A 27801-nucleotide genomic window follows, 5' to 3' on the forward strand; every position below is an offset into this window, starting at 1 on the left:
GAAAATGCTGGTTTCTGTTAATATTCTTGTATATAGTTTAAGTATACAAATGTAAATATTTTTGTTCATTTCTAATACTTTATTAAAACCAACCAGGTTATTAATCTGATGTAATTTATTCCACGAGAAAGTAATTTTTTTCTGTTGTGGCAATATAAGCTTGATATTAAAGTTAAATTATGATTAAACTGTACATTTAATATTGAACTAAAATTGAAAATAATTTACATAACTGTTTAAAGTAGCTTTCTTTGGAAATTCAGGATTTAGTGGATTGATTGTAAATCAATAGTATAATATTGTACTTTCTGTTACTTTCCAAAATAAAATTTAAAGGGATGCTGATATGTCAGCCTTGGCCCTCATATTTTAACCTCATAAGGGGTATTAGAACTTTTTCTTTTCCTTGTTTTTTAAATTTTTAAATGTTCATGGTTGTTTTTTTTCAATGTTATAGTATGTGGATTTTTAAGAATCAGTTCTTTTCCTGTTAGTGTTTGAATCAGGCACAGTAGGGATTGTCAGAAGAATAAATTGTGCATGGTTACAGTCCCAGTTTGTTTTATTTATTTATTTATTGTGCAGAAGTGAAGCAACAGCCTCTGTTAAATGTTACTAAGAACCACCACCAGCAACTAGGCTCCATAGACATATAAAGTTGCTAGGGGCTTTTTTAAAATTAATGGAGATATCCTATCTCCGAGAACTGGAAGGAACCTTGAAAGGTCATCGAGTCCAGCCCCCTGCCTTCACTAGCAGGACCAAGTACTGATTTTGCCCCAGATCCCTAAGTGGCCCCCTCAAGGATTGAACTCACAACCCTGGGTTTAGCAGGCCAATGCTCAAACCACTGAGCTATCCCTCCCCCTAGCACTGTGGAAAAAATCATAGAGCAGTCCTTGGAGAAATAAGGGCTCTTGGTCTGGTTCTGTGAGCCATACTTCCTTTTCTCTCCTCTGCAACAACATGGCTGCTGAGCCAGAAATTCAGGCTCAGAATCTGACTTTGTAGGATCTCCAAGACAGTAGTGGTTAATCTATGTATGAGATGAAACATAGCTGTGAGAGGTGACTACAACAGCAGGAACACATCAGGAAGCCTTACGCTTCTTGTACAGAAATTCCACACCAAAATCGTATGCTTTGAAAGCTAAAAGTAGTGGGCCCTCCTTGACTGTTTTCTTCTGGCTGAGGTGAAACGTGGAATCTGAGAGTAATCCCGGAAGAACAAATCATTTAGATGGCTAGGAAGTGGCCAAGGGGCAGCATGTTCCATACCCTGCCACTGAACAAAGTGGGCTATTATTTTGTCTTCCTTGTTCCACGGAGGGCTTGATATTCAGTCCATGTTATCCGCTATTGTCATGTGTTGCTTCTTCTCTGGATTGCTTCCCTCAAATATTGGTGGTTGTTCTACTTGAGGGAACAGAAATCAAAGTTCTCGTTTGTTAAATAAGTAAATAAATGGAAAATCTCAAATGAATTGAGTTCCCAGTGTCTGGAACCTGTTAATGATTCTTGTAGAAAAATGTGGAGCTCATAGAATTATTTTTAGGGTGCCCATTATCAAGAGAAATTTGCATATTCCTTTTTGCAACAGTTCATTGGCTACCTCCCGTAGGATCTGCAGGAATTATACTCAAAGCAGAGTGTTGTACCTGCTATTTGACATGCCCTTGATGCCTCTTCAAAATTGAAGATGACTGGCTTGAGATTTATAAACTGGATTGAACAGAAAGGAGGAATTTGCCTCAAAAATTAAAAAAAAAATAAAACAAATTTCGAATGCTTTCTTGGGCGGGTCATAAGATATGTCTTTCAAGTTGTGTGTTTTGTATATCAATCATTTTGTTTAGTTCTTAAATGATTAGTTGAGAGCAAAAACTAAAATGGAAACCACACAATGAAAATGTACCACCTATTTAAAATTTTCTGTTCTACTGGGGTGGAGCCAAATCTGCTGGTATTCAAGTATGCTGCAAGTAATCCTCCTGGTCATATAAGTAACCTTTGTTTTACCAGCTCTAAAAGCTTTCAGTTATTGTTTTATTATTCTCCTGTACAGCTTTTTAGGTGTGTGAGGGTTGTTTAGACTGATTTGAAGCAATTCAAGATTTTTTTGCCATGCCCTCTTGTCATTGTTCCTTAAATGCCACTTTTCTGAGATAGATGGAAAGCCAGGCCTGAAAAGAATACATTTGGGCACTTCTCAAATCTTTACATACCAGCAGTAATCTTAACATATTCTTTCTTTATTTCAGTGAAAGACAAAATAACAAAATAAAACGCCTAATGAATAGTTAGGACGGTTTTTAAAAAATTCTGTCATCATTCTGAGGTTTACATGGATGATATAGATCTGGAGTTGCTGGCATGCATGTAATGCAAACAAGGTCCAATAACTAATTCTGTTGATGGGACAGATGGCCACAAACATTCCCCTTGATATTTTTGGTGGGGGGAAAAATGAGAGTGAGGAATATGAATACTTGGAGCTCGAGTGTAATAAGTTCTGTTTAATCTTAAACCTGAAGACTGAGGTCTAACCCACACATTAGACCCAGCAAATTTAACTGAGTTCTGCTGAAAGATCAATGGACAGAGATGATTACTTTATGTTGCATCATGTTAATAACTGTCTAAACCATATGACAGGAACTTGAAAGCTCACAACAAACTGGGAGAGAAATGGAAGCTGGGACATTTAAATTTCTTTGAGGCTGAGCTTCATTATGAAGAAACATAAGTTTGTCATAATCAAGGGGAATGTGTACACACCAATAAAAAACCCACAGCAACAAGTCTCAGAGCTCATGTCAACTGGCTTGAGCTGCAGGGCTAAAAAAATAGCAGTGTAGATGTTCAGGCTTGGGCTGGAGCCTGGACTTTGAGACCCTCCCCTTGCAGAATTTCAGAACCTGGGCTCCAGCCCAAGCCTGAATGTCTACACTGTTATTTTTAGCCCTGCAGCTCAAGCCCTGCAAGTCTGAGTCAGTTGAGCTGGATTCTGAGACTTGCTGCCATAGTGTATGTGCGTGTTTGTTTTTTATTGCAGTGTAGACATACCCCATGTGGGCCTTTTGGGAATTAAGATATGGTGGCTCCTGTAATTTTGTTTATGGCTAAAATCTATGCTCTTAAACTTCTGAAAAATATAAAATGCTTCAATAAAAAAGGATGTAGAAAAAAAACAGCTATTTCAGAATACCTTTTTGCTGATGTCTCCCGTTTGAGGAAGGTTAGAAATTTAGGAAGTATATCCTTTAATGTGCTACTAGTACAATGTAAAATATGTTCTTGTTTTCTTAATGCAATGTTGTTTTCTCATACCTGTCTCCCTCATCTCTAGTTGTCACTTGTACGCTTTCAGTAAGAGATAGATATGCACAGTTGGCCTTAGGATTTTGGAGAAGGTTAAGGTGATTCTTTTAAGTGATTTCCTCTCCCTGCCCCTCCCTCCCCAATATTTTATTCTCATTATAAGCAAAGGACAGCCATCAGGCTTTTGTGCTGCAAAGAAGGAAAGAGCCTCTTATGCTGGCACCTTTGCATAATTGTCAATCTGGGGCTTTTTTTTTTCATTCTTCATACAGTTTTGGACATGTTTGCTTTTGGCTATTGTTATGTGTTCCTTGTAGTAATTGTTGTAATTGGCAGAAAACTAGATATAACTGTTATAACTGTCCAGTACCTTGAAATGTGACAATGAGCAAGCTTGATGGTGCCTTGACTTAGCTAAGCGCAAAGCTTACGTTCGGGAGCCTGCAGTATACTGTTGAATGTCATTTTAGTGTTCAACTTACTTTTAATTGTTGTTTAGCAATATATGATATGAAATGTGAGTTCAGTGATACATATTTTAAAATTTGTATATCAGAAGTATGAATATGCCATGATAAATTGCTATTTCACCTGCTGAATTTACTGTGCATTGTCAACTGTGTATGAAGATTGGTCAAGAAAAGTTGAAAAAGGAAGATGCATAAGAGATCTAATTCCCACCCCCACCCCCCAAAAAATTATTATGGCATGCTTTAGCTATGTGCAGAGATCTTGAATTGTCAAACTAAGTAGCTTGGTCGAGCACTTAAAAAGCCACTTCATCTTTGATTTCTTAGGGGGGTGTGTGTGTGTGTATCTAATACTTGTACTAAGCCTGTACTCTCTGTTGCATTCAGATATTCAAAGACTATCAAATAGTTTTACAAATAGTAATGTCAAATATATGACACAAGTCAAGGCATGTTCTGGTTGTTGAGATGAGGGGATTGTTAAAATAAAATGGTAATAGGCTTGAATCATCCCAGTAGCAAAACTGTTTTATACTTTTATATCTCCTATACTACATTAATATATTATAGTTCTAGTTATTGCTAATGTTAGGGATAAATGAAATATTCAAGGTACAGCAAGCTAACATAATGCCTAATGACATCTCACATATGCTTTTGCCTTACAGGATTACACCTTAACTGTTTTGGTTATGCTGTGAATCTTTTGCCTTTTTAATTTCTACCAAAACAAATCAAACAAAAAACCCACACATTTTTTATAAATGTGTAAAACTTACTTTTTTGGTTCAGTTTACATGCATATTAAAGCACAAACTTTGAAACAGAGTTGCTACACAAACATACTTGTTACAGACACAGAAGCAAAGAAATAAAAAGTTAAGGCACATACCATTACATGTTCTCCTCTTCCACCCCCATGCCCAAATCCTATATTATCACAGCATCCATATGCTACATACCATGATCTTATCAAACTACTCCCTCAACCATCCCTACTGCATAACGCTATCATCAAACTGCCACCACCCAACACTATAAGATATGGATGTTTGGTGGAGTTGTTTGGTAAAAAGGGTGCCAGAAGGCATTGTAGATAAACTGTGTTAGACAACAATAGAAACCCTGAAAAAAATTCAGCCAGAGACAAATTTCAGACACTTGCAAGTAAGCATTTATTATTTAGAACCAAACAAACTATATATAAAATTCAAAGGACATAATAAATTTGCACTTTGGTAAATTTCCCACATTGAAAAATTGACCGGGGTGAGCAAGGGGAAGGGAATTTATGCTACATACTAAGCTCATTTCAGAATGCAAGCTTAGTGTGTCACAGCCAGCACCTTTATAATTTTTCTTCAGTTTCCCCATCCAGTACCAGAAACCTCTAGCTAACTCATCAGCACCTTAGTGGAGCTGTACTGTTAGTACAAGCTGAGTAAATGTACATTTCATCATTTTTGTGTATAGAATATACAGAATTCTTCCCATTCTGTTTAACAGCAGCTTCTGCAATATAAAAAAAAGTAGACAAAGTGGTAAAATATTTTAAAGTGAAGAAATGCCAAAGTTAGGATAGCACATACACATTTATCTTTTCACATGGAAAATGTTGTGACTTTTCAGAGGTTGCATGCTTGTTTCTAAAAATAATCACGGGGAAAAAAAATAAGTAGTAGCCACCCATACCTCCTCTGAGTAGTAATTAATGTTCAGTAAACATCAATCAGGTTTTATTTAGTCAGCACAAAAAATTGACACTTGCACATGTGAACTGCAGCTATCTCTCTTTCAGAAGACTGAGGAATTGTTATTAAAGTGCTTGGGTAATATATATTTTAAATTGCATATTTTACATTTTAACATTTTCATACCTTTCTAATTTGGCCAAATTACAATGTTTTTACAAAGAAACAGGAACTGTTCCTCTACGAAGTTCAGTTTTCTTATTTCTGCCTGTTTGGGCACTAGATGTCTTAAAGAAAAAGAAAAATGTCTTGGTAATAGGAAATGTGTTCTTAGTCACTGTCATTCTAAAAAATGGATCAGTCTTTTTTAAGGTAAATTTTAAAGGGGCGGGGCGGGGGGGGACTTTCAGGCAGATACTGGGCCTGGAAAATTTCATCCTGAAATGTGAAAGATCCCAAGTTTTTAGCCGCTGAAAAAGGGAATTGAGGTTGGAAACACTTAGATGAGTGTAGCTAGTACTCTGGCAGTCAGATTTAGGTTATTAATTTGTCTGTATCAGAACAATGAAAAACAGATTTCAGTGTGTGTAGTACATAATAGGAAAAGCTGTTAACTTTCTTAATTCAAATATATACATATTCAGAGTGCTAAAATTCATATTTCTGGGTTTGGTGAAATGTATAACAGTGTCACAATACATTACAATTTCTGTCAAGACTACAACTATATTAATTTTTTTTTCCAGAAAAGAATACCCCCCTCATTTTCAGAAGATAGAAATTGACCCTATTAGATTACCTCGGCCTCATTTGGTGGGTAGGTATCCTTAGCGTTTCATTTACTTTAAACTAGGAAGTAAGTCTTTATATTTTTTAATAAAAAACTGCTTTGAACATGTCTGTGCCAAATTCTATAATCACACCTATGTAAATATGTAGTATATCCATTGATATCAATAGGATTTCTCTGTATTTATACAGGTGTGTATGAAAGCTGAATCTGGCCTTTTGTGTGGACTGAATTATGCAATAAATGCTGTCATATTATTGTGAATTTCAATTTAGATCTCAGTTTTTAAAAGGTGAACTCAAATAAAAAAACTAAACTATCAGTGGTTGAAATGGTATTTCTGTAACACTGCAAAAGTGTAGTATATGATGTATCAAACAAGTAAGAATCCCTGCACTGAAGAGCTTAGCTTCGTACAAAAGAGAATGGCAAAATGTCTTTGTAGCTTTATATTCTTCATGGAGCAGCATCTTGAAGCAGGAGACTAAGGGATGGATTTGTTTTTTATTTAACTGTAGTAATTGTTTTGTAATAGCACCCAAAAACCCCACTTGGAGTTGAAACCTCATTGTACTAAGGGGCTGTACAAAGAAGTAGGAAGATTTGAATCCTGCCCTGAAGAGATTACAGCCTAACTTTGAAACAAGACTCAACTAGTAGCAGTCCAACAGACTGGGGGTGGGGAGGAAGTTGAGCATCAACAACTGATTACCTGGTTCTTTGTTCGAGTCCAGGTTAGAGCAACTGGGGGCTGCTCTATCACCAGCTGAGTCTTAGGGACCGTATGCCAGCTGGGGGAGTTTGAGTACATTGCACTTTAGCCATGTTCCCTCTCCTTTCACCCCCTAAGGTAGAGGGGTGAGTCAAAAATGGAATGTGGTGTGGGAGTTGGTGATTAGACCTGTCTCTGTGCCTGATGTGAACTTCCCCATATCAGGGGAATTCTCAGTAGGGAACTGTCAGGTGTTTGTTCCCTTTGCACTGCATAGGCAACTTAATGGGAGTAGAACAGGACAGAGTATATGCCCTTAAATATTGGTTGGGGCCCCTTAAACTTTCTGAAATAATGTTCAGCCCCCAGGCTGAAAAGGCTGGACGCTACTCAATTAGGGAGAGAATCCAGACTAATAGTAACTATTGTTAAAGTATTTTTTTCATGCCTTGAAAATGTTTTATAAGTTAGTTCAACAAACAAAAACCTAGGCGTACTAACACTTCACGAGTCAATAAACTCCGTGTAAATAACTTGAAATATAAATTGCAAGGTCTATGTAAAACGTATTAGCTATAGCTAAGCAAACTTAGAGTGGAGAAAAGAAGATTGTTTTACTTCCTAAATATGCACACTTTTCTGAAAAATCTACATATTTCATGGCTGGTAACTCTTTAAAAAGCTTTGTATTTCTCAATGATTTACCTTTTGTGCATGCTGGTTTATATGTTTAGTGTCCTGAGTCTGAGTGAAACAGATATCATGATGCTTCTTAATGGATGGATAATATTAAAGGAAATGCAGAAAGAGAAACCAGGAGTTGTAAAATATGAGAAAAGAGGAAAAGGAGGAGTGTTAGATACTTGAATGTCAAAAGTGGTGGATAAATCAAGAAGAATGAAGAAGTGCCCTTTCAGTTTGGCTAAGAGGAGTTTGTGAATCAGTAACTGGTTAAAAGACAGGAAACAAAGGGTAGCAATAAATGGTAAGTTTTCAGAATGAAGAGAGGTAGATAATGGTGTCCCCAGGGATCTGTATTGGGGCCAGTGCTGTTCAACATATTCATAAAGATCTGGAAAAAGGGGTTAATAGTGAGGTGGCAAAGTTTGCAGATGATACAAAATTATTCAAGATAGTGAAGTCTGAACAGACTGTAAAGAGTTCCAAAGGAATCTCACTAAACTGGGTGACTGGGGCAACAAAATGGCAGATCAAATTCCATGTTGATAAATGTAAAGTATTACATATTGGAAAGTATACAGAATGATGGGGTCTAAATTAGCTGTTACCACTCACGAAAGATCTTGGAGTCCTTGTGGATAGTTCTCTGAAAACATCTGCTCCATGTGCAGTGGCAGTCAAAAAGGCTAATTGTGTTAGGAACAATTAGAAATGGGATAATGAAACAGTAAATATCATAATGCCACTAAAATCCATGGTATGCTAAAAACCTCGAATACTGCATGCACTTCTGGTCACCACATGTCTAAAAAGCTATATTAGACATGGAAAAGGTAACAGAGAAGGGCAACCAAAATGATTAGAGGTATAAAAAAGTTTCCATATGAGGAGAGACTAAAAAAACTGGTACTGTTTAGCTTTGAAAAGAATGATGGGGAGAGGATATGATAGAGGTCTATAAAATCATGAATGGTGTGGAGAAAGTAAATAAGGAAGTGTTATTTACTCCTTCACTTAACACACAAACCCAGGGGTCACCCAAAGACATTAATAGGTATCTGGTTTAAAACAAGTGAAAGGAAGAAGTTCTCCACACATGCACAGTCAATCTGTGGAACTCATTGCCAGGGGATGTTGTGAAGGTCAAAAGTATAACTGAGTTCAAAAAAGAATTAGATAAGCTCATGGAGGATAGATCCATCAATGACTACTAGCCAAGATGGTCAGGGGGCGCAACTGCATGCGCTGGGTGCCCCTAAGCCTCTGACTGCCAGATGCTGGATTGGATGACTCCATTTGATAATTGCTCTGTTCTGTTCATTCCCTTTGAAGCATCTGGGAATTGGCCACTGTTGAAAGACAGAGTACTGGGGTAGATGGACCATTGGTCTGATCCAGTACGGCCATTCTTATGTTCTTGTGTTGCTGTCATCCACCCACATCCTCCTCATCAACATTCCTCTGTGATTTTTGACTCCTGGCTCTCTCTCTCTTTTCCTCTCCTCATAAACTCTCACACACTCTTCTTTGGTGACTTCAGCTTCCATGTTGATGACTCATTTGACCCCTTTAGCTGCATGTTTCCTCATCTTCACCTCTTCTTTCAACCTGCAGCCATGGTTCAAGTCTCCCATTCACCAAAGAGCTTGTTCACTTAACTTGCTCTTCCTCTAGCACTGCTCTCTCTCTGTTGTCAAGTTCCACCTCTCTGACCATCACCTGATCTCATTCACCATCACATATCAACCTCCCTTGCCTGTCACTTGGCTTTTACACAACTTCCAATCCATCAGCATTGATTTTCTCATCTGCTCTCAGCCTTCTCCTCCCTGCCCTCTCTTCCCATGATATGTTTATTGGTTCTCCCCATGCTTCATTCTCCTCCACCCTTAACTCTTTTGCACTTCTTTCCCAGTGCAATGTCTGCCTTGCCAACCCTTAGCGCTGTCTCATTCCCAACATCTGCTTCCTCTGTTCCTGCTCTAACACTGCAGAGCTTCTCTTGTGAAAATCCTAGGACCAGATTGACTTTGTAATGGTGGAAAATCATTCTTTCCTCTTTCAGTTCTATAATCTTCCAAGCTAAGCAACTATACTTCTTCAGAGTAGCAGCCGTGTTAGTCTGTATCCGCAAAAAGAACAGTAGTCTCTAAGGTGCCACAAGTACTCCTGTTCTTTATACTTCTTCAATTTAGCTGAATCCCACATCCACAATCCCAGACACTTTTTTTCTACTTTTTTAACTTACTCCTCAAATCTTCCCCACCTTTTGCCTCTACTTTAGTGATTCATGCACATTAAATCCAGAAGGGACCACTGTGATCATCTAGTTTGACCTCATGCATAACTCAGACCATAGAACTTTCTCAAAATAATTTCTGTTTGAGCTAGAGCATATGGTTTAGAAAAAACATCCAGTGATGCTTGGATTCTCTGTCACTGGAAAATTTTAATCACAATCTCTGGTAATCTGTTTCAGTGATCAATTATCACTGTTAAAAATTTACAACTTATTTCCATTTTGAATTTCTCTAGCTTCAGATTATAATGATTGGATCTTTTTATGCCTTTTCCTGCTAGATTGAAGAGCCCGTTATCCTAATCTGTGATCAGATCATCCCTTAACCTTTTTTTTTTTTTTCCCTTCCCTCCTTTTAAGCAAAATAGACTCAGGGAGCTCAGCCACTATAAGACAAGTTTTCCAATCCTTAATCGTTCTCATGACTCTTCTTTGAACCCTCTCCAGTTTATCAACATTTGTCTTGAATTGTGGACAGAAGAAATGGACATGCTGTTACTGCAGAGGTCGCAGTATTGCAGCAGTGCCAAATACAGAGGTAATATAACCTCTGTTCCTACTCAAGAGTCCCTTGTTTATACATCCCAGGATTATATTAGCCAGAGGCGCCAACTTCCTAATGTGCTGGGGGAAGCTCTGGCCCACCCCCACTCCACCCCTTCTCCCAAGCCCGCCCTGCCTCTTCCTGCCCCATCCACCCCCTCTGTACCTACTGTGGGCTGATCTGTGGTTCCAGGAACGGACTCCTGAGGCATCTCAGGACGCATATGTAAATCTGTGGTAGAGATCATCCTCAAATTGTGGGATCGACGGTTATGACAACCACATTACAAATATGACAGACAAGGCCCCCACTGACTTGGTATGGACACACTTGGGTTCCACCACTCCAGTGGCGGTATTGTTACCCTTGGGCAGCCCATAGACCCAGTTTTCTACGACCTTGAGAGCCTTCCTCGGGGGGAGGGATAGCTCAGTGGTTTGAGCATTGGCCTGCTAAACCCAGGGTTGTGAGTTCAATCCTTGAGGGAGCCACTTAGAGATCTGGAGCAAAATCAGTACTTGGTCCTGCTAGTGAAGGCAGGGGGCTGGACTCGATGACCTTTCAAGGTCCCTTCCAGTTCTAGGAGATGGGATATCTCCATTAATTCTATTCTAATTCTATTCTTTTCCTCTATCCCCCTGGAAGGCAATCTTCCTCAGCTTCCCTTTCTAGACCCCCTGATTCTTGAGAGGAGACCCTTGCTTCCTGCTCCTCAAAGTTGGATAAAGAAATTACTCCAGCAATACACATTTCATCATCATCTCCAGATGAAACTGTGATGCCTCCTCCACCATATAGGGCAGACAAATTCAAATGATTTCAAGACCTCACCAAGAGAGTGGTGGACTTGCTTCAGATCTCCTTTGTATTGCACTCCAGATCAACGAGGCCATACTAGACCCAGCCAAAATCATCTGGCAAACACTGGCCATAATAACATCCATATGCAAAAGGGCAGACAAAAAATATTTATTATGTCACCTCTAAAGACGTGGACTTTCTTTTTTCCCTTCCATCACCAAACTCCCTTGTGGTAGAGACTATAAATGAACGTGGCAGAGTTCTAAACCAACACCTTATGACAAGGTTTGGAAAAGACTGGACTTATTTGACAGAAAATTGTACTCCTCAGCAACCCTGCAGTTCAGGACTGCAAGTGATCAGGCCTTGATGGTGAGAATCACATGAATTATGGGAAACTCAGTTCCTTTATTGATCATCTCCCAAATGATCAAAGAGAGCAGTTGCAAGCTATCATTGCCAAGGGCCAGCTTCTGGCAAGGACAGGACTACAGACTGCATTAGATGCCATGGATACAGCTGCCTGCTCCATATCAATGGTGGAAGTAACAACAAGATCTTCGTGGCTTTACAGTGGAGGACCTTCCATTTGAAGGATCCAAACTCTTTGTGGAGAAGACAGATGCTTTACTCCACACACAGAAGGACTCAAGAGCCACATTTCAATCTGTGGGGATCTACGTACACAGAAAATAAAGTACAGCAAATTGAACACATCATAGAGATCCTAACCAGCTCAGTTCCCACCACCCCAGTGACGCTACGAACTGCAGCGAAAAAGACGAGATACCAAAACAAAAGTCGACATCCCCCCCAAACTTCAATTGTACAGCTCTCAACGTCGAAACATCAATTTGGAGACATTGGTCGAGGCCCTAAACTATCACTCTCAATATCAATTGCTGCAAAACTCAAACTATCTACATCTCTTCGGACACTGCCTTGTTCTTTTTCAACAAAACTGGGAAAAGATAATCGCCCTACCTACTTGTCTGATGTTATCTCCAGTGCTTATTTCAGCATTGCGGAGTCCCAAAAATAGGTTTATTTGTCACGGCCAAAACCAAAAATTGCTCCCAGTACTGCTCCACAGCCGGTTTGGGACATCATTTGCTAGGAGATGCCTTCATCTTTTACTAGAACACAGGTTTCCTTTACACCTCTCCTCCAATTCCTGTCATATTGAAGGTCCTGCTCAAGATAGGATGAGAGAGAACAAAAGTTATTCTCATAGTTTCCACGTGGCCAAGACAAACTTACTCAGTTAGTTAGCGGTTAGCCCGTCAATCACTCTTCAGTCCCTTCCTCATCTCCTTTCTCAGAACACTGAACAGATCCGCCATCCCAATTTATAGGTTCTTTGATTATAGTTTGTCGATAGTTCGACAGCATAGAGATGTCCTGTTCAGAGGATGTGAAAGAGATACTATTACATAACAGAAAAATGACTTGTCACAAGTATATGCAGAAGTAGAAAAGAGTCCAAATCTGGTGTGACTCAAAACACATTACCACTACATGCTCTCCCCTCCCGCTAGTACTAGACTACATCCTAGGTCTAAAAAAGTCAGGATTATCTCCAAGTTCAATAAAGATATACCTCGCAGCCATAACTGCCATTTCATCATAATATAGATGGCTACTCCTTATTCACTCATCCTACAACAGAAAGATTCCTCAAGGCTCTGGGTAACTTTTTGCCACAACTCAGATGTCTTACATCAACATGGAGCCTTAACCTGATCCTTAAGTGCCTTAACAAGCCTCCTTTTGAACCCACGGTCACATGCTCGCTTGTATATCTATCTATGAAAACAGCCTTCCTAATAGCCATTACTTTGTCTCCGCTAACTGGGGAATGGCACACCCACCCTTCACAAAACATTTTTTTTGTTTAGCTATAAGATCACACTGAGACCACACTCAAAGTTCCTCCCAAAGTTTCTCTGCCTTCCATATCAACAAACTTATTCACATCCCAACTTTCTTGCCAAAGCCACACCGTGACAAGAGAGAAGCAATATTACATACACTCTGTCAGGAGAGCTTTGGTGTTCTATTTGGATAGAACAAAAAACTTCAGAAAATCTGCTAAACTGTTCTTTTTGATTGCAGAGAGGTCTAAAGGATCCTCAGTCTTAAAATTAAAGGCTCTGTAGATAGATCTTGAACTGCATGTGACAAAGTTCCTCCTCTGCCTTGGTGGGTCCTGCGCTTATTGGCAGATTTGCTCGCTTCAGAGATTCACGGCAGCCCTCAGTTTGGTCACTTTTGCTAATGGCCCAAATCTGCCATTCATTCAGCTAACCTCCTCACTGGCCAGCATGGGGAAAGGGGAGGAGAACAATCCCTGCAGTCTCTGCTCACCCATCTAGTGGGTCGAGGGACAGGCCAGGAACCTTCCCCTCTGGTAGGACTCACAGTCCAGGTCAACTCCTCTTGTATCAAATAGGGAGTTGGGGGGATGGGGGGGAACCCGGGCCCGCCCTCTACTCCGGGTTCCAGCCCAGGGCCCAGTGGATTGCAGCTGTCTACAGTGTTTCCTGTAACAGCTGCATGACAACTACAACTCCCTGGGCTACTTCTCCATGGCTTCCTCCCAACACCTTCTTTATCTTCACTGCAGGACCTTCTTCCTGATGCCTGATAACGCTTGTACTCCTCAGTCCTCCAGCAGTACGCCTTCCCATTCTCAGCTCCTCGCATGCCCCTCACTAACTGAAGTGAGGTCCTTTTTAAACCAGGTGCCTGATTAGCCTGCCTGTCTTAATTGGCTCCAGGTGTCCTAATTAACCTACCTACCTTAATTGGTTCCAGCAACTTCCTGATTGTTCTGGAACCGTCTATTATCTTACTCAGGGAAAAGGGACCTGCTTAATCTGGGGCTAATGTATCTACCTTCTATCACTCTCCTGTAGCCATCTAGCCTGACCCTGTCCCATGCATTACCTATTGCTATTATACCCTCAATCTTCAACCTCCATCTGCAGTTTGAACTCATTCCACGAGATCCATTTCCATTCCTATAGCCTTCATGAAAAACGTTCGAATCACAGAAATAGGTAGAGCAGCAACTTGGGCATCTGCTCTTACTTTTGCGGAACATTATGCGATCACCTATGACTTGACATCAGATTCTATATTTGGATCCATATTTTTTATCATCAGTACAAGACTCTACTTTGAAGCCCCAACCCTCCATTTACTGCTGTAGAGTCACCTACAATGGTGCACCTGTAGAGACATTACTCAAAGAAGAGGAGGTTACTTACCTTGTGCAGTAACTGTGGTTCTTCGAGATGCATGTCCCTATGGGTGCTTCATGACTCGCCTTCTTCCCACAACGCAACGCTATCTACTTTAGAGCACTTAATAAGGGCTCTGTGATAGAGAAGGAACTGAAGACGGTTCACCTGTTCAGCACTAGATAACCTCAAGGCAAGGCATGAGACAGGGACAGCACATGTGCGGTCCAAACGGACACTGCTACCTAAAATCTCTGAGCTGAGGCATAGGGACTCGGATACACCTGTAGTGGAGCATCATAGTGGGACAACTCTAGAAAAACTAGAGTTACTGCACAAGGTGAGTAACCCCTTTTTCCTTCTCCTGTCCAGCCCTCCATGCTACCTCTTAGCTCAAACACTGTGGGCGACACGATCATCCTGCCTGTTGCTCAGTCCCATAACCTGGGTGTCATCTTTGACTATGACCTGGACCTGGACCTAGACCTACCCAGGCTATGTCTAAATCTTGCCGATACTTTCTGCATAACAGCTGTAAAATACAGCCTTCCCTATTATTCCTCAGATCTGAAACTCTTATCCAGGCTATTACCTCATGTCTTAATTACTGCAATTTTTTTCTCTGGCCTTGACAAATGCAGTCTTATCCCACTCATATCCATTCAAATGCTGTTGCGAAGGTCATTGTCCTAGCCCAGCGGTTCTCAAACTTCATTGCACCATGACTCCCTTCTGACAACAAAAATTACTATGTGACCCCAGGAGGTGGGTATCGAAGCCTGAGCCCACCCAAGGGTGTGTGTGGAGGGGGCAAAGCCCAAGTCCCACTGCCTTGGGTGGGCGAGCTGGCCAAAGATGAAGCCCAAGGGCTTCAGCCCTGGGCAGGGGGCCTGTAACCTGAGCCCAGCCGCCCAGGACTTATGATCTCGGGCTTCAGCTTTGGCCCCAGGCGGTGGGGATTGGGTGTTGGCCCTGGGCCCCAGCAAGTCTAATGCCAGCCCTGACAACCCCATTAAAACAGGGCCACGACCCACTTTGGGGTCCTGACCCATAGTTTGAGAATCATTGTCCTAGCCCAGTGATTCTCAAACTTTTGTACTGGTGACCCATTTCACACAGCAAGCCTCTGAGTGTGACCCTCCCCCACCATTATAAATGCTGCCGGCAAAGCAGGGTTTGGGGTGGAGGCTGACCTCTCGCAACCCCCCACATAACATTACGACCCCCTGAGGGGTCCCGACCCCCAGTTTGAGAACCCCTGTCCTAGCCCATTGCTTTGACTATGTCACCCCTCTCTTTGCATCCCTCCATCAGCTTCCCCCTCTGCTGCATCACATATAAGCCACTTGTCTTCACTTTGAAGGCCCCTCCCAGCCTGTTCCCACTCTATCACGTCTCATTCACTGTTAAGAGGTTGATGTCCACCTCCAGTCAGCCAATAATGCCAGTCTCTATCGCCCACTTGTTAAATTTTCAAACAAGCACCTTTGTGCTTTCTCCGTGCTGTCCCTCGTGCTTAGGAGGAGCTCCCCATAAACATCTGTAAAGCTAATTTTTCTTCTTCGAGTGCTTGCTCATATCCATTCCATTAGGTGTGTGCGCGCCGCGTGCACGATCGTCGGAAGATTTTTACCCTAGCAACACCGGCGGGTCGGCTGTGGAGCCCCCTAGAGTGGCGCCTTCATGGCGCTGAATATATACCCCAGCCGACCCGGCGCCCCCTCAGTTCCTTCTTACCGCCCCTGACGGTCGTTGGAACTGTGGAGCGCTGCTTAGCTGTTCTCCACTCTCCCTAGCTTAGTTCGCAGTTATAGTTATAGTTATAGTCCTAGTGTTTATAGTTAAATAGTTCAATAGTTTTAAGAGTTGTCTAGTTGTTATAATAGTTCAGGGGATTAAGGGGGTCGTCTCCCCCTTTTCTCCCCCGGCCGCGGGGCCGGGCTCATGCCCAACGCTCCCGGCTTCAAGCTGTGCGCCTCCTGCGCTAAGCCTATGCCCACGAGCGACCCGCACGATTCCTGTCTGAAGTGCCTGGGAGAGTCCCATCAAACAGATAAGTTCAAGATCTGTAAGGCCTTCAGACCAAGGACCAAGAAGGAGCGGGACTTTCGGCTCCGGCAACTCCTGATGGAGGCGGCACTTAGTCCGGACGCTCCATCTACAAGTCAGGCCCCGGCACCTAGCGCCTCGGTGCGCAGTGCCCCGGCGGCACCGGCCATGACGACCACGCGAGTGGCGTCAGATGAGCCTTCCCGGCACCGGACCTCGTCGGCACCGAAAGCACAGCAAGTGCCTCGGCGCCGGTCATTATCCACAGGGCATAAGAAAGCCCATAAGACGGGGACCTCCGTGCCGAAGACGCTGGCTCCCCCAGTGCCGGGGGTAGAGCCGCGTACGCCGGTGGAGCACCGGAAACAGGTGCCTCCAGCACCGTCGACTCCGGCGCCGAGGCCGTTGAGTCCGGTGCAGACGGCGTCTCCGCCGAGGCAGGCGGTGATACAGTGCCTCCCGTCGACGCCAGAGACCTTCGCGGCGGCGAGAGACTTAATAGCTCTCACGGAGCCGGCACCGCCTCAACCACCGGCACCGACGGCACCGTTGCCTCGCCCGGTCCAGTCGAGGGGGAAACCTGCCTTGATGCGCCCTCCATCGCAAGGGCTGGAACCTCGGCACCGATCCAGGTCCCGAAGCAGGTCCCCACGCCGCTCGCAGTCCCGGCACCGAATATCACCTCGGCACCGGTCGTACTCGCGGCCAAGATCTTCTTCGCGGCACCGCTCTACGTCTCGGCACCGCTATGATCGTCGGCACCGATCAACGTCGAGACGTAGTTCTCGGCACCGCTACGGTCGCCGCTCGACGTCGAGAGGCCGCTCCCGGTACCGGGCATACTCCAGGTCCTCGTCGAGGTCCAGATCCGACTCCCGGTACCGACGAGGTCATCGGCACCGGTCGCGGTCCCGGCACCGATCGCCGGCACCGCGTGGAGATAGATCATCTCCAGACCGGCACCGTGCGGCACCGCAGCCCACGGGAATCGTCTCGACGCTCTCGGCACCGCCATGGCCATCGAGATCGGGGTCTCGCTCCTCGGAGGACCTCTCGAGATCGGCATACCCCCCTCAAGGGCAAGCCGAGGAACAGGACTTGGGCCATTGGCAGAACATAACAGAGGACCATTCTCATGGCCCTTCTCACTGGTCGTTTTGGACCCCGTGGGCGTACCATCAGGCGCAAGGGGCTCCAGTTGCTTCGACCTCTCGCTCCGGTCACTCTGTTAGAAGGGCCCCGGAGTCCACCATCTCTCGGCCTCCGCCAGGGGGCATGGAGGCTTCCGTGTCCGCACCACCTGACGCCCTGGACTCAAGCGCAGGTGATGCTCCGGCCCAGGAGCAGGGAGCCCAGGACCCTCCCTTGGATCCTGTCCCACCGGAGGCATCTTCCTCTTCCTCTCCGGATGAGGCAGTGGCGGGCACATCGTGCACAGGTCCACCTCCAATAGATCTTCGGGCTCACCAAGATCTTCTGCGTCGGATGGCCCGTAATATGGACCTGCAGGCGGAGGAGATAGTGGAGGTGCACGACCCCATCGTGAATATCCTCGGAGCGGATGCCCCATCGAGGGTGGCGTTACCCCTGATCCGCACGATACAAGCCAATGTATCTACGATATGGCAGACTCCTGCCTCTATCCCACCCACAGAGAGAGGGGTGGAAAGGAAATACTTTGTTCCGTCTAAAGACTACGGGTACTTGTATACCCACCCCCAGCCGTGTTCACTGGTGGTGGCATCAGTGAACGCAAGGGAGCGCCACGGTCAGCAGGCCGCAGCGCCCAAATCGAAGGAGGCTAAGCGCCTCGATTTATTCGGCCGTAAAGTTTACTCAGCCGGAGGGTTGCAACTTAGAGCGGCTAATCAACAGGCGCTCTTGAGCCGCTATAGCTTTAACTCCTGGAACTCTATGGGGAAGTTCAAGGAGTTGGTTCCCCAAGAGTCCAGGGAGGAGTTTGGAGCCCTGGTGGAGGAGGGTAAGAAGGTGGCTCGGACCTCCTTACAGGCCTCCTTAGACATAGCGGACTCTGCTGCGAGAACCCTGGCCTCAGGTATCGCTATGCGGAGGATCTCCTGGCTCCAGGTTTCGGGTCTGCCTCAGGAACTGCAGCAAACCCTGCAGGATCTGCCCTTTGAAGGACAAGGGCTGTTTTCCGAAAAGACGGACTCTCGCCTGCAGAGCCTCAAGGACTCCAGGACGATCATGCGTTCCTTGGGGATGCATGTTGTGGGCCCTCAGCGCAGGCCATTTAGACCGCAGCCTCAGCGCTTCTACCCCCCCCCGCCTCGTCAGAGACAGGACTCGACCCGGAGGCGAGGGCGAGGTGGTAGAAGAAGGTGGACCGGCCCTCAACCTGGTCAGAACCAGGGGCCACCTAGACCACCTTCAGGCCCCAGGCAGAACTTTTGAAGGTGCGGTCGAGGACGGCGCCCCAGTCATCCCACAGGATCCAGCCCCATCCTTTCGGGATCGCCTTTCCCATTTCCACCGGACCTGGTCCCTTATAACTTCGGACCGTTGGGTCCTTCGCACGGTGGACAGGGGATATGCTATCCAGTTTTCTTCAATCCCCCCCTCCTCCCCCCCTTCCCCGTCCCTCTTCAGGGACCCTTCTCACGAGCAACTTCTTATACAGGAAGTTTCCACGCTCCTTGCTATGGGGGCCATAGAGGAGGTTCCAGTGGAGTTAAGGGGCAGGGGATTCTATTCCCGTTACTTCCTCATTCCCAAGTCCAAAGGAGGTCTGCGACCCATCTTGGACTTGCGCGGACTCAACAAGTTCGTAGTAAAGTTGAAGTTCCGCATGGTCTCTTTGGGGGCCATTATCCCTTCCCTCGATCCTGGAGACTGGTTCGCCGCCCTCGACATGAAAGATGCATACTTTCACATAGCAATTTACCCGCCTCACAGACGCTTCCTGCGGTTCGTGGTAAGCAAGGTGCACTACCAATTTGCAGTCCTTCCCTTCGGCCTATCCTCGGCCCCAAGGGTGTTCACGAAATGTATGGCTGTCGTGGCAGCGTACCTTCGTCGGCAAGGGATACAGGTGTTCCCGTACCTAGATGACTGGCTGGTACGCGGTCGCACCAAAGAACAAGTTCGAGATCACGTCCACATAATAGTGCACACATTCAACAAGTTGGGTATCCTACTCAACAAGGACAAATCCACTCTAGAACCTACCCAGAGAATAGAATTCATCGGCGCGGTTCTAGACTCCAGACGTGCACAAGCCATCCTGCCAGACAATCGCTTTTGCACCATCACGAGCCTCATTCAAGGACTCAAGGCCTTCCCAACTACCACGGTGAGGTCGTGCCTCACCCTGCTGGGTCACATGGCTTCCTGCACGTACGTAACCAGGCATGCCAGACTTCGGCTTCGCCCACTCCAGACCTGGGTGTCATCAAGATACCGCCCACATCGGGACAGCCTGAACATGGTGGTCACGGTCCCGAACTCGGTCCTGACCTCCCTCACATGGTGGCTAGACCACAAGGTGGTTTGCGAGGGGATGCCGTTTCACGCCCCACAACCCTCTCTGCACCTGGTCACAGACGCTTCATCCCTGGGTTGGGGCGCCCATCTCAACGAACACCATACCCAGGGCCTGTGGACTGCACCCCAGATAGCCCTGCACATCAATGTTCGGGAACTGATGGCGGTGCGCCTGGCGTGCCAGGCATTTCTCAATCTCCTACGTGGCCGCTGTGTGTTAGTTCTCATCGACAACACCACCGCCATGTTTTACATCAACAAGCAAGGAGGAGCACGTTCGTCAATGCTATGCCAAGAGGCCATTCGCCTGTGGGACTTCTGCATCGCCCACTCAATCCATCTCATGGCATCGTTCCTCCCTGGAGTCCAGAACACTCTGGCGGACCGACTCAGCAGGTCCTTTCAAACACACGAGTGGTCTATCCGTCCGGACATCATACATTCCGTTTTCCAGAAGTGGGGGTTTCCCCAGATAGACCTGTTTGCATCTCGAGACAACAGGAAGTGCCACCTGTTCTGCTCCCTGCAAGGTCGAGCTCCGGGCTCCCTCTCGGACGCGTTTCTCCTTCCCTGGAAGGACCACCTGTTTTATGCCTTCCCTCCGTTTCCTCTGGTCCACAAGGTACTGCTCAAATTGCGCAGAGACCAGGCACAGGTGATTCTGATCGCCCCAGCGTGGCCGAGACAACATTGGTACACCACGCTGTTGGAACTCTCGGTTCGGACACCGATCCCGCTTCCGTTATGCCCGGATCTCATCTCTCAGGACCACGGTCGCCTGCGTCACCCCGACCTGCAATCACTCCACCTCACGGCGTGGCTGCTCCATGGTTCACCCAGGCAGAGCAGCAGTGCTCACACTCTGTCCAACAGATTCTGCTGAGCAGTAGGAAGCCCTCAACACGGACCACATACTTGGCCAAGTGGAAGCGGTTCTCCTGTTGGTGCGAACAACGAGCCACGTCCCCGTTGCACGCACCTATTCCTCTCATTTTGGAATATCTCCTCTCCCTAAAACAGCAAGGGTTGGCGATATCTTCAATTAGAGTTCACCTGGCCGCTATATCGGCCTTTCATCCAGGGGAACTCGCGTCCTCGGTATTCTCTAACCCGATGGTCGTTAGATTCCTCAAGGGCTTAGACCGGATGTACCCACAACAACGTCAGCCCGTTCCGACGTGGGACCTCAACCTGGTTCTTTCCAAGCTCACAGGTCATCCATTCGAGCCACTGGCCACCTGTTCACTTCTGTACCTATCCTGGAAGACAGCCTTCCTCGTAGCCATCACCTCAGCAAGGCGCGTTTCTGAACTCAGGGCGCTTACATCCGAGCCCCCTTACACAGTTTTTCATAAGGATAAAGTGCAGCTCCGCCCACATCCTGCCTTTCTCCCTAAGGTGGTTTCTCCATTTCATATCAACCAGGATATATTTCTCCCGGTCTTTCACCCTAAACCACATGATTCTCGCCAGGATCAACGTTTGCATTCTCTGGACGTACGCAGGGCCCTGGCCTTCTATATTGACCGCACAAGGCCCTTTAGAAAGCCGACGCAACTCTTCGTTGCAGTGGCCGACCGAATGAAAGGCTCACCGGTCTCTTCACAACGCCTATCCTCCTGGATTACGTCTTGCATCCGGACTTGCTACGACCTGGCAGGTGTCTCAGCACCACACCTCACCGCTCACTCCACGAGGGCCCAAGCTTCCTCGACGGCTTTCCTGGCGCAAGTTCCGATCCAGGACATTTGTAGAGCTGCGGTTTGGTCGTCAGTCCACACGTTTACAGAACACTATGCACTAGTGCAGCAGTCCAGGGACGATGCTGCCTTCGGATCAGCGGTTTTGCACACAGCAATGTCTCACTCCGACCCCACCGCCTAAGTTGGGCTTGGGAGTCACCTAATGGAATGGATATGAGCAAGCACTCGAAGAAGAAAAGACGGTTACTCACCGTTGTAACTGTTGTTCTTCGAGATGTGTTGCTCATATCCATTCCAAACCCGCCCCCCGTCCCCACTGTCGGAGTAGCCGGCAAGAAGGAACTGAGGGGGCGCCGGGTCGGCTGGGGTATATATTCAGCGCCATGAAGGCGCCACTCTAGGGGGCTCCACAGCCGACCCGCCGGTGTTGCTAGGGTAAAAATCTTCCGACGATCGTGCACGCGGCGCGCACACACCTAATGGAATGGATATGAGCAACACATCTCGAAGAACAACAGTTACAACGGTGAGTAACCGTCTTATCCTCATTCAAGCCTTCCTTAAAACTACAAAAAAATTCACAGTTAGGCTGTTGGTGTGCTGAGACTTCTGGCTATCATGCTGATCAGTATTGTTTCCTTGTACACCCCTGTTTGCCTGTCTTCTGTCTCTTTTCTTATACTTGCATTATAAACTCTCTGCGGCAGGGACCATCTTTTTTTGTTCTGTTTTTGTACAGCACTTAGGTCAGTGGGATTCTGGTCCAAGTCCAGGACTCCTAGGTAATGTGGTATGACAAATATATAATAATAGTATATTGGAGGTATTGAGTTTCCTTGGTAGGGATCCAGATTATCAAAGGAGAACTTGAGGTAATATGCTTTTTTACCCAACCGACAGTGTCCTAATGATTCTGCTGGAATTATTTCTCATTTTATGTTAATATTAACTGAAATATGTAAACATTTTTAACTTTAAATTCTGTATATGAATAGAATCCTCTTAAAGTTGAATTATTTCTTGATTGAAAATAGATCCTTCTCTAAATGTAAGAGTCAATGATCCATGAGTTGTCAGGGAGATGGGGGTGAGAGGGAGAATGGGACAATCAGTACTTCGTTTAAATGGCATGTATATCTATTTTAAATAGTGTAGCCTTAAAAGAAAGTTCTAATGTAAAATAAAATATTATAATCAAATGCAATTAGAGTAAATTGCACATTTTTATTAAAATAATCTTGAAATGAGAAGCCATTATTTTTACAACATTGTGCAAAGTAGCCCTGAAAAGAATAGCCTATCTGAAAATATTGTAAACTAGGGCATTTTTGCATTAAGGATTTTTTGTACTAGTATAGCTATGCTAGTGCAGCTCCATCAGTATAGATGAGCTCCACCTTTGTAAATTAAGGCTTGCGTAGAAACAGCTTATACCAAAGCATAACATCTACACTGGGTTTGTACCAGTGGAAAAACTCCCTATTAAGACAACCCTTGGTATTTCACAGTTGCTCCAAGTAAGTGCTCCCATCAGTAGATTTCCTATGGAAATCACCACCTCCTTGGCTGGCCTGGCCTTTCCTCATTTCTGAGGTTGCGTTGGCTCTGAGCTTTTCATGGTAAAGCAGAAGCTGTAGGAGTCATGTACCATTTCCTTTTCTTTATTCTTGGCAGAGTCTCCATTGCCAGAGACTGGGTTCTTCTGGTGTGGAGTGAAGTTAGTAAGGTGTTTCCAAGACAAGGTCGCCTGCTAGGAAATAATGTTAAAATTACAGATTTCACTGAGGCACACCCCAGGTCCGTTTATAAAATGGGAATCTGCAAATGGTGACTGATTTCTAAAACAAAAAGTTCAACATTTTTCTTTTGGTGTTTTTTTTTTTTTTTTTATTATTTTTTTTATTCTTTATTTCGAAAATTATTAGTAGGGCCCTACCAAATTCACAGCCATGAAAAATGCATTACGGACTGTGAAATCTGGTCTCTCCCCATGAAATCTGGTCTTTTGTGTGCTTTTGACCTATACTATACAGATTTTACGGGGGAGACCAGTATTTCTGAAATTGGGGATCCAGGCCCAAAAGGGAGTTGCAGGGGGGGTCATAGTATTATTTTAAGGGGGCTGCGGTATTACTTCTGCACTGTCTTCAGAGCTGGGTGGCCGGAGGTGGTGACTGTTGGCCAGGCACCCAGCTCTGAAGGCAGCACCCAGCAGCAGCGCAGAAGTAAGGGTGGCCATACCAAACCATGCCATCCTTCTGTGCCGCTGCTGATGGTGGTGGCTCTGGCTTCAGAGCTGCGCTTCCAGCCAGCAGCCGCCACTCTCCAGCTGCCCAGCTCTGAAGGCAGCGCTGTCGCTAGCAGCACTACAGAAGTAAGGGTGGCAGTACTGTGTCCCCCCCCCCCCCCCATTTGGGTCAGGATCCGTACAATTACAACACCGTGAAATTTCAGATTGAAATAGCTGAAATCATGACATTTACAATTTTAAAAAATCCTATGATTATGAAATTGACCAAAATGGACCATGAATTTGGTAGGGCCCTAATCATTAGCTATTCCTCTATGTAGTTGAAACTTGATGGGGTGTTATGTCTATTGGTTACAGCTAGTTTTACTTCACTAGCAAAGTTGTCACTTAACCATTCATAAGTTTACAATGCCATTCAGCCATGCAGATATGGTTCAATGGCATGATAAATCAGACAAACATAATATTACTTTGGGGGTAACAATAAAAAAGAGACAAACAAATAGTCAAAAAAGGGAAGGTGGAGATGGGGAAGAAGAAAGGGAAAAAGCTGATAGCTCACGGAATGCCAGACTTTCATTCCACCTGATTTATCTCCGCATTCTTTATCCAAATGTATCAAGAAATGGAATCCAGATGTCTTCAAATTCATATAATTGCTCTTCTTTCTTTCACTGCTAACTCATACAGGTACAAATGGCATTGCTGTATTCTGGGTATAAGCCTACTTCTCCATTTTTGTAAAATCATGCAGTTGGTAGTCATTACAGTCCTCAAGAACCCAAGTTTTTGTGATGGCGTTACTCCCAGTGTAGTAGGTACAGAACCTACAATATAACTTTCAGCTAAGATTTGGTTGCTGAAACCAAGCACTATTTTCGCTCTTGTGCATATCTCTTTCCACAGCTGCCTGACAGTTGGACAGTCTCATAGCATATGTATCTGAGTTCCTTTTTCTTTATTACAGTGCCAACAAACATCAGAGGACAAGACTCTATCTTGCTCAACCTTTGTGGCATTGAGTCTATTTTGAATAGAATCTTTTGCTGTATCGGGTGTAGCTTGAGATCCACAGAAGCATTTTTAACATATATAGTCTGCCACTGGAGTTTTTACGGGCTGTGATAACTCCCCTTCGTATGCTTTCACAAAGCACTCCAGACCACTGGAATTTTTCTTTGTTAGTAAAGCATACATAGTGAACATAGGCTTGGGGGAGATTATGAAGCATTCCAAGGTCCCCAGTAGCTCTGGGGCCTGTGACAGTCCTAGGGCATCCAGACCAAATTGATACAACTAACACACTTGCTAATGTAAGGACGGCCACTCTACTGAGGGTGGCAGGTCATATGGTTTCTTTAGTGTTTAGAAAAGAGACAAGAGCCTTTATCCTTGACTAGTTGGGAAATCTGTTTCATGCCCTTGCTCAGCTAGTTCTTTGTAATTTATAGTTCCCTCTTCCACCCCCCAGAGGACGGATTCCAAACTAGTGAAGATAAATTTATTAATGTTTCTTGGTACTTGTATATTGAGGTACTTAATTGCATCAGTTTGCCTATGGAAAAAGCCCAACTACATGACAACAGAGAAATAGTTCTGATTTTTCCCAATTTATTTTGTAACCAGATATTGCTCTGAATTTTTGAATTAATGATAGGGAGGTTGGAATAGTGGTTTCTGGTTTTGGATGTATGCAAAAGGGTATTGTTTGCATATAACATCAGTTTATACTCCATGGAACCAAGTTGTATGCCTCAGATATTTTAATGAGCCTGTACAGCTATTGCCAGGGGCTCAAGAGCCAAATAAAAAAGTTAATGGGGCCAGCAAACACAATTTTCTAGTACCCCAGAAAAGGCTGAAGAGGTCACATTGTTGGTTGTGATATGGGGGACTAGGTAAGAATATAACAGTTGGATCCAGGAACTAAATATAGGTTCCAATCCAAATTTTTCTACAGTGTAAAACATATACCTCCAGCCCACTCCTGTCAAAAGTCTTTTCTGCATCTAAAGCTAATACATTGATTTCTCTGTGTTAATTTATTTGATTTTTTTTTCCTCCCATAGAAAGTATAATGGAGAACACGGAAGAGTCAGGATCAGAATCGGAATCTGAAATTAAGAGGAAGGTACAACAGAAACGTCACTGCAGTTCATGTCAATCTGATTTGCCTCTGTCTCCTGCTACAAAAAACTGTTTAACCCACATAGAGGTGGGTTAGATACACAATGCGAAATTCTATTTTAACTTCAGAAACGAGTAGCATCAGTAAGACACAGCTCAAGTTTCAGAGTGGAAATAGTTACAGTTTTAAAAGTGTTTGTAACTGGGAACAGAATGTTTCAGTGATTTAAAATATGTTTATCTACCACTCTGACACATCCAAATTGTAAAGAGTCAATATTGGTACTGTGTATACCTTTATAATATTTATTTCTTCAAATGATGATCCCTGTTTTATTCTGTGGAGGTTAATATGCATGTGCCATGCATCCGGAGATTTTGGGAAGTAGTAGTATCCATTGGTCTGCGCATGCACCCTTGATTTGGTAGGAGGTGATAAAGGGCAGGGCGGACCGCCTGTGCCCGCAGTCCCTTCTCACAGCCACATGGTCTGAATCGGAGCCTCAATTGTTTTCTCATCTCTTGGAATGTTCTTTCTAAAACACAGAAAAAAGACTTGTATATAGTTAGTATGTCAGTCAACGATGCTATTCTCCAACAGCCCCACACTGTCTGGCATACCCTGGCCACCTGTTCACCCACCCTAGAAGGGGGTGGAAAAGAGATTCTATGTATTGGGTGAGAAAAACTCAGATCCCTTCACCAACCCCCCAATTCCCTGGTTATTCAAGCAGCAACGGAGCAGGCCAGGCAACATCATCTGTGTTCTACTCCAACTGAGAAGGCGGGTAGGAGATTGGACCTCGTGGGTTGTAAGATCTTTTCTTAAGCTAGCCTTCAGTTTTGGCTCTAGTTACCTTGCTTTACTAGCAAAATATGACTTTCTGAACTATGACCAGTTAGTGGACTTTGCTGACAAACTTCCCCAGCAGGACCTTGCCCTATTCCATACTATCTTAGAGGAAGGCAAATTGGTTGCCAGGACAACGCTCCAGGCCGTGGTGGATTCGGTGGACACATCTTCACGCACTATGGCCACAGGGATCGTCATGAGAAGAGAACCCTGGTTGCATTTGTCTGGGAGGTGCAGAATACCATTGAAGACCTCCCTTTCAATAATTCTCTCCTCTTCAACCCAAAGACTGATGATTACCTGCACTCCCTCAAGGACTCCAGACTACTCTGCGATCACTGGGTGTATATACACACACCAGCACCCAAATGAAAGTTCAACCACCCACCCCTTGCACAACAGTTCAGAACTCCTCAATTCTTTGAGCAACCCTACGAGCCTCCTTTTAAGAATCAGAAGACCCAACAATCCCATCTACCTGGTCCGTCAGCGCAGTCTTCAACACCGTGTACTCAGTCTTCGCATAAGCGATATTTCTGAGTGCATTTACAGAGCCAACAACCACCTTGCATTCCACCATTCATACAACCCACCCCCTCTGGGGAACATCTAGCACTCTTTTTCTACCAGTCTGAAGTGTGATAACGGACAAGTGGGTTCTGGATGCCATTTGACATGGCTATGTGATCAAGTTCATGATACTACCTCATCCACATCCCCCGTCCTGCCTCTGGGACCACTCCCATGATAGTATCCTCGCC

At 44.8% G+C, this 27801-nt stretch overlaps 1 protein-coding gene across 26 annotated transcripts in view; it reads left to right on the top strand.

Annotated features, from left to right (window-relative positions):
- Positions 1–27801, top strand: part of SENP6 (SUMO specific peptidase 6) — a 147659-nt gene that overhangs the window by 63779 nt on the left and 56079 nt on the right. For 15 of the 26 annotated variants that reach the window (XR_010599494.1, XM_065588033.1, XM_065588023.1 and 12 more), the window contains 2 exons: positions 6228–6298; positions 26130–26275. Coding sequence is in view for 25 of the 26 variants with exons in the window: in XM_065588033.1 (XP_065444105.1) it covers positions 6228–6298; positions 26130–26275 (217 nt within the window). In the remaining variant the exon portion in view is untranslated. Of the gene's footprint in view, positions 1–3348; positions 3419–6227; positions 6299–26129; positions 26276–27801 lie in introns of all 26 variants that reach the window. The other 11 variants (XM_065588025.1, XM_065588034.1, XM_065588027.1 and 8 more) reach the window with 3 other exon arrangements.

Source organism: Chrysemys picta, chromosome 3 (genome assembly GCF_011386835.1).
Source record: "Chrysemys picta bellii isolate R12L10 chromosome 3, ASM1138683v2, whole genome shotgun sequence".
Lineage (NCBI taxonomy): Eukaryota > Metazoa > Chordata > Testudines > Emydidae > Chrysemys > Chrysemys picta.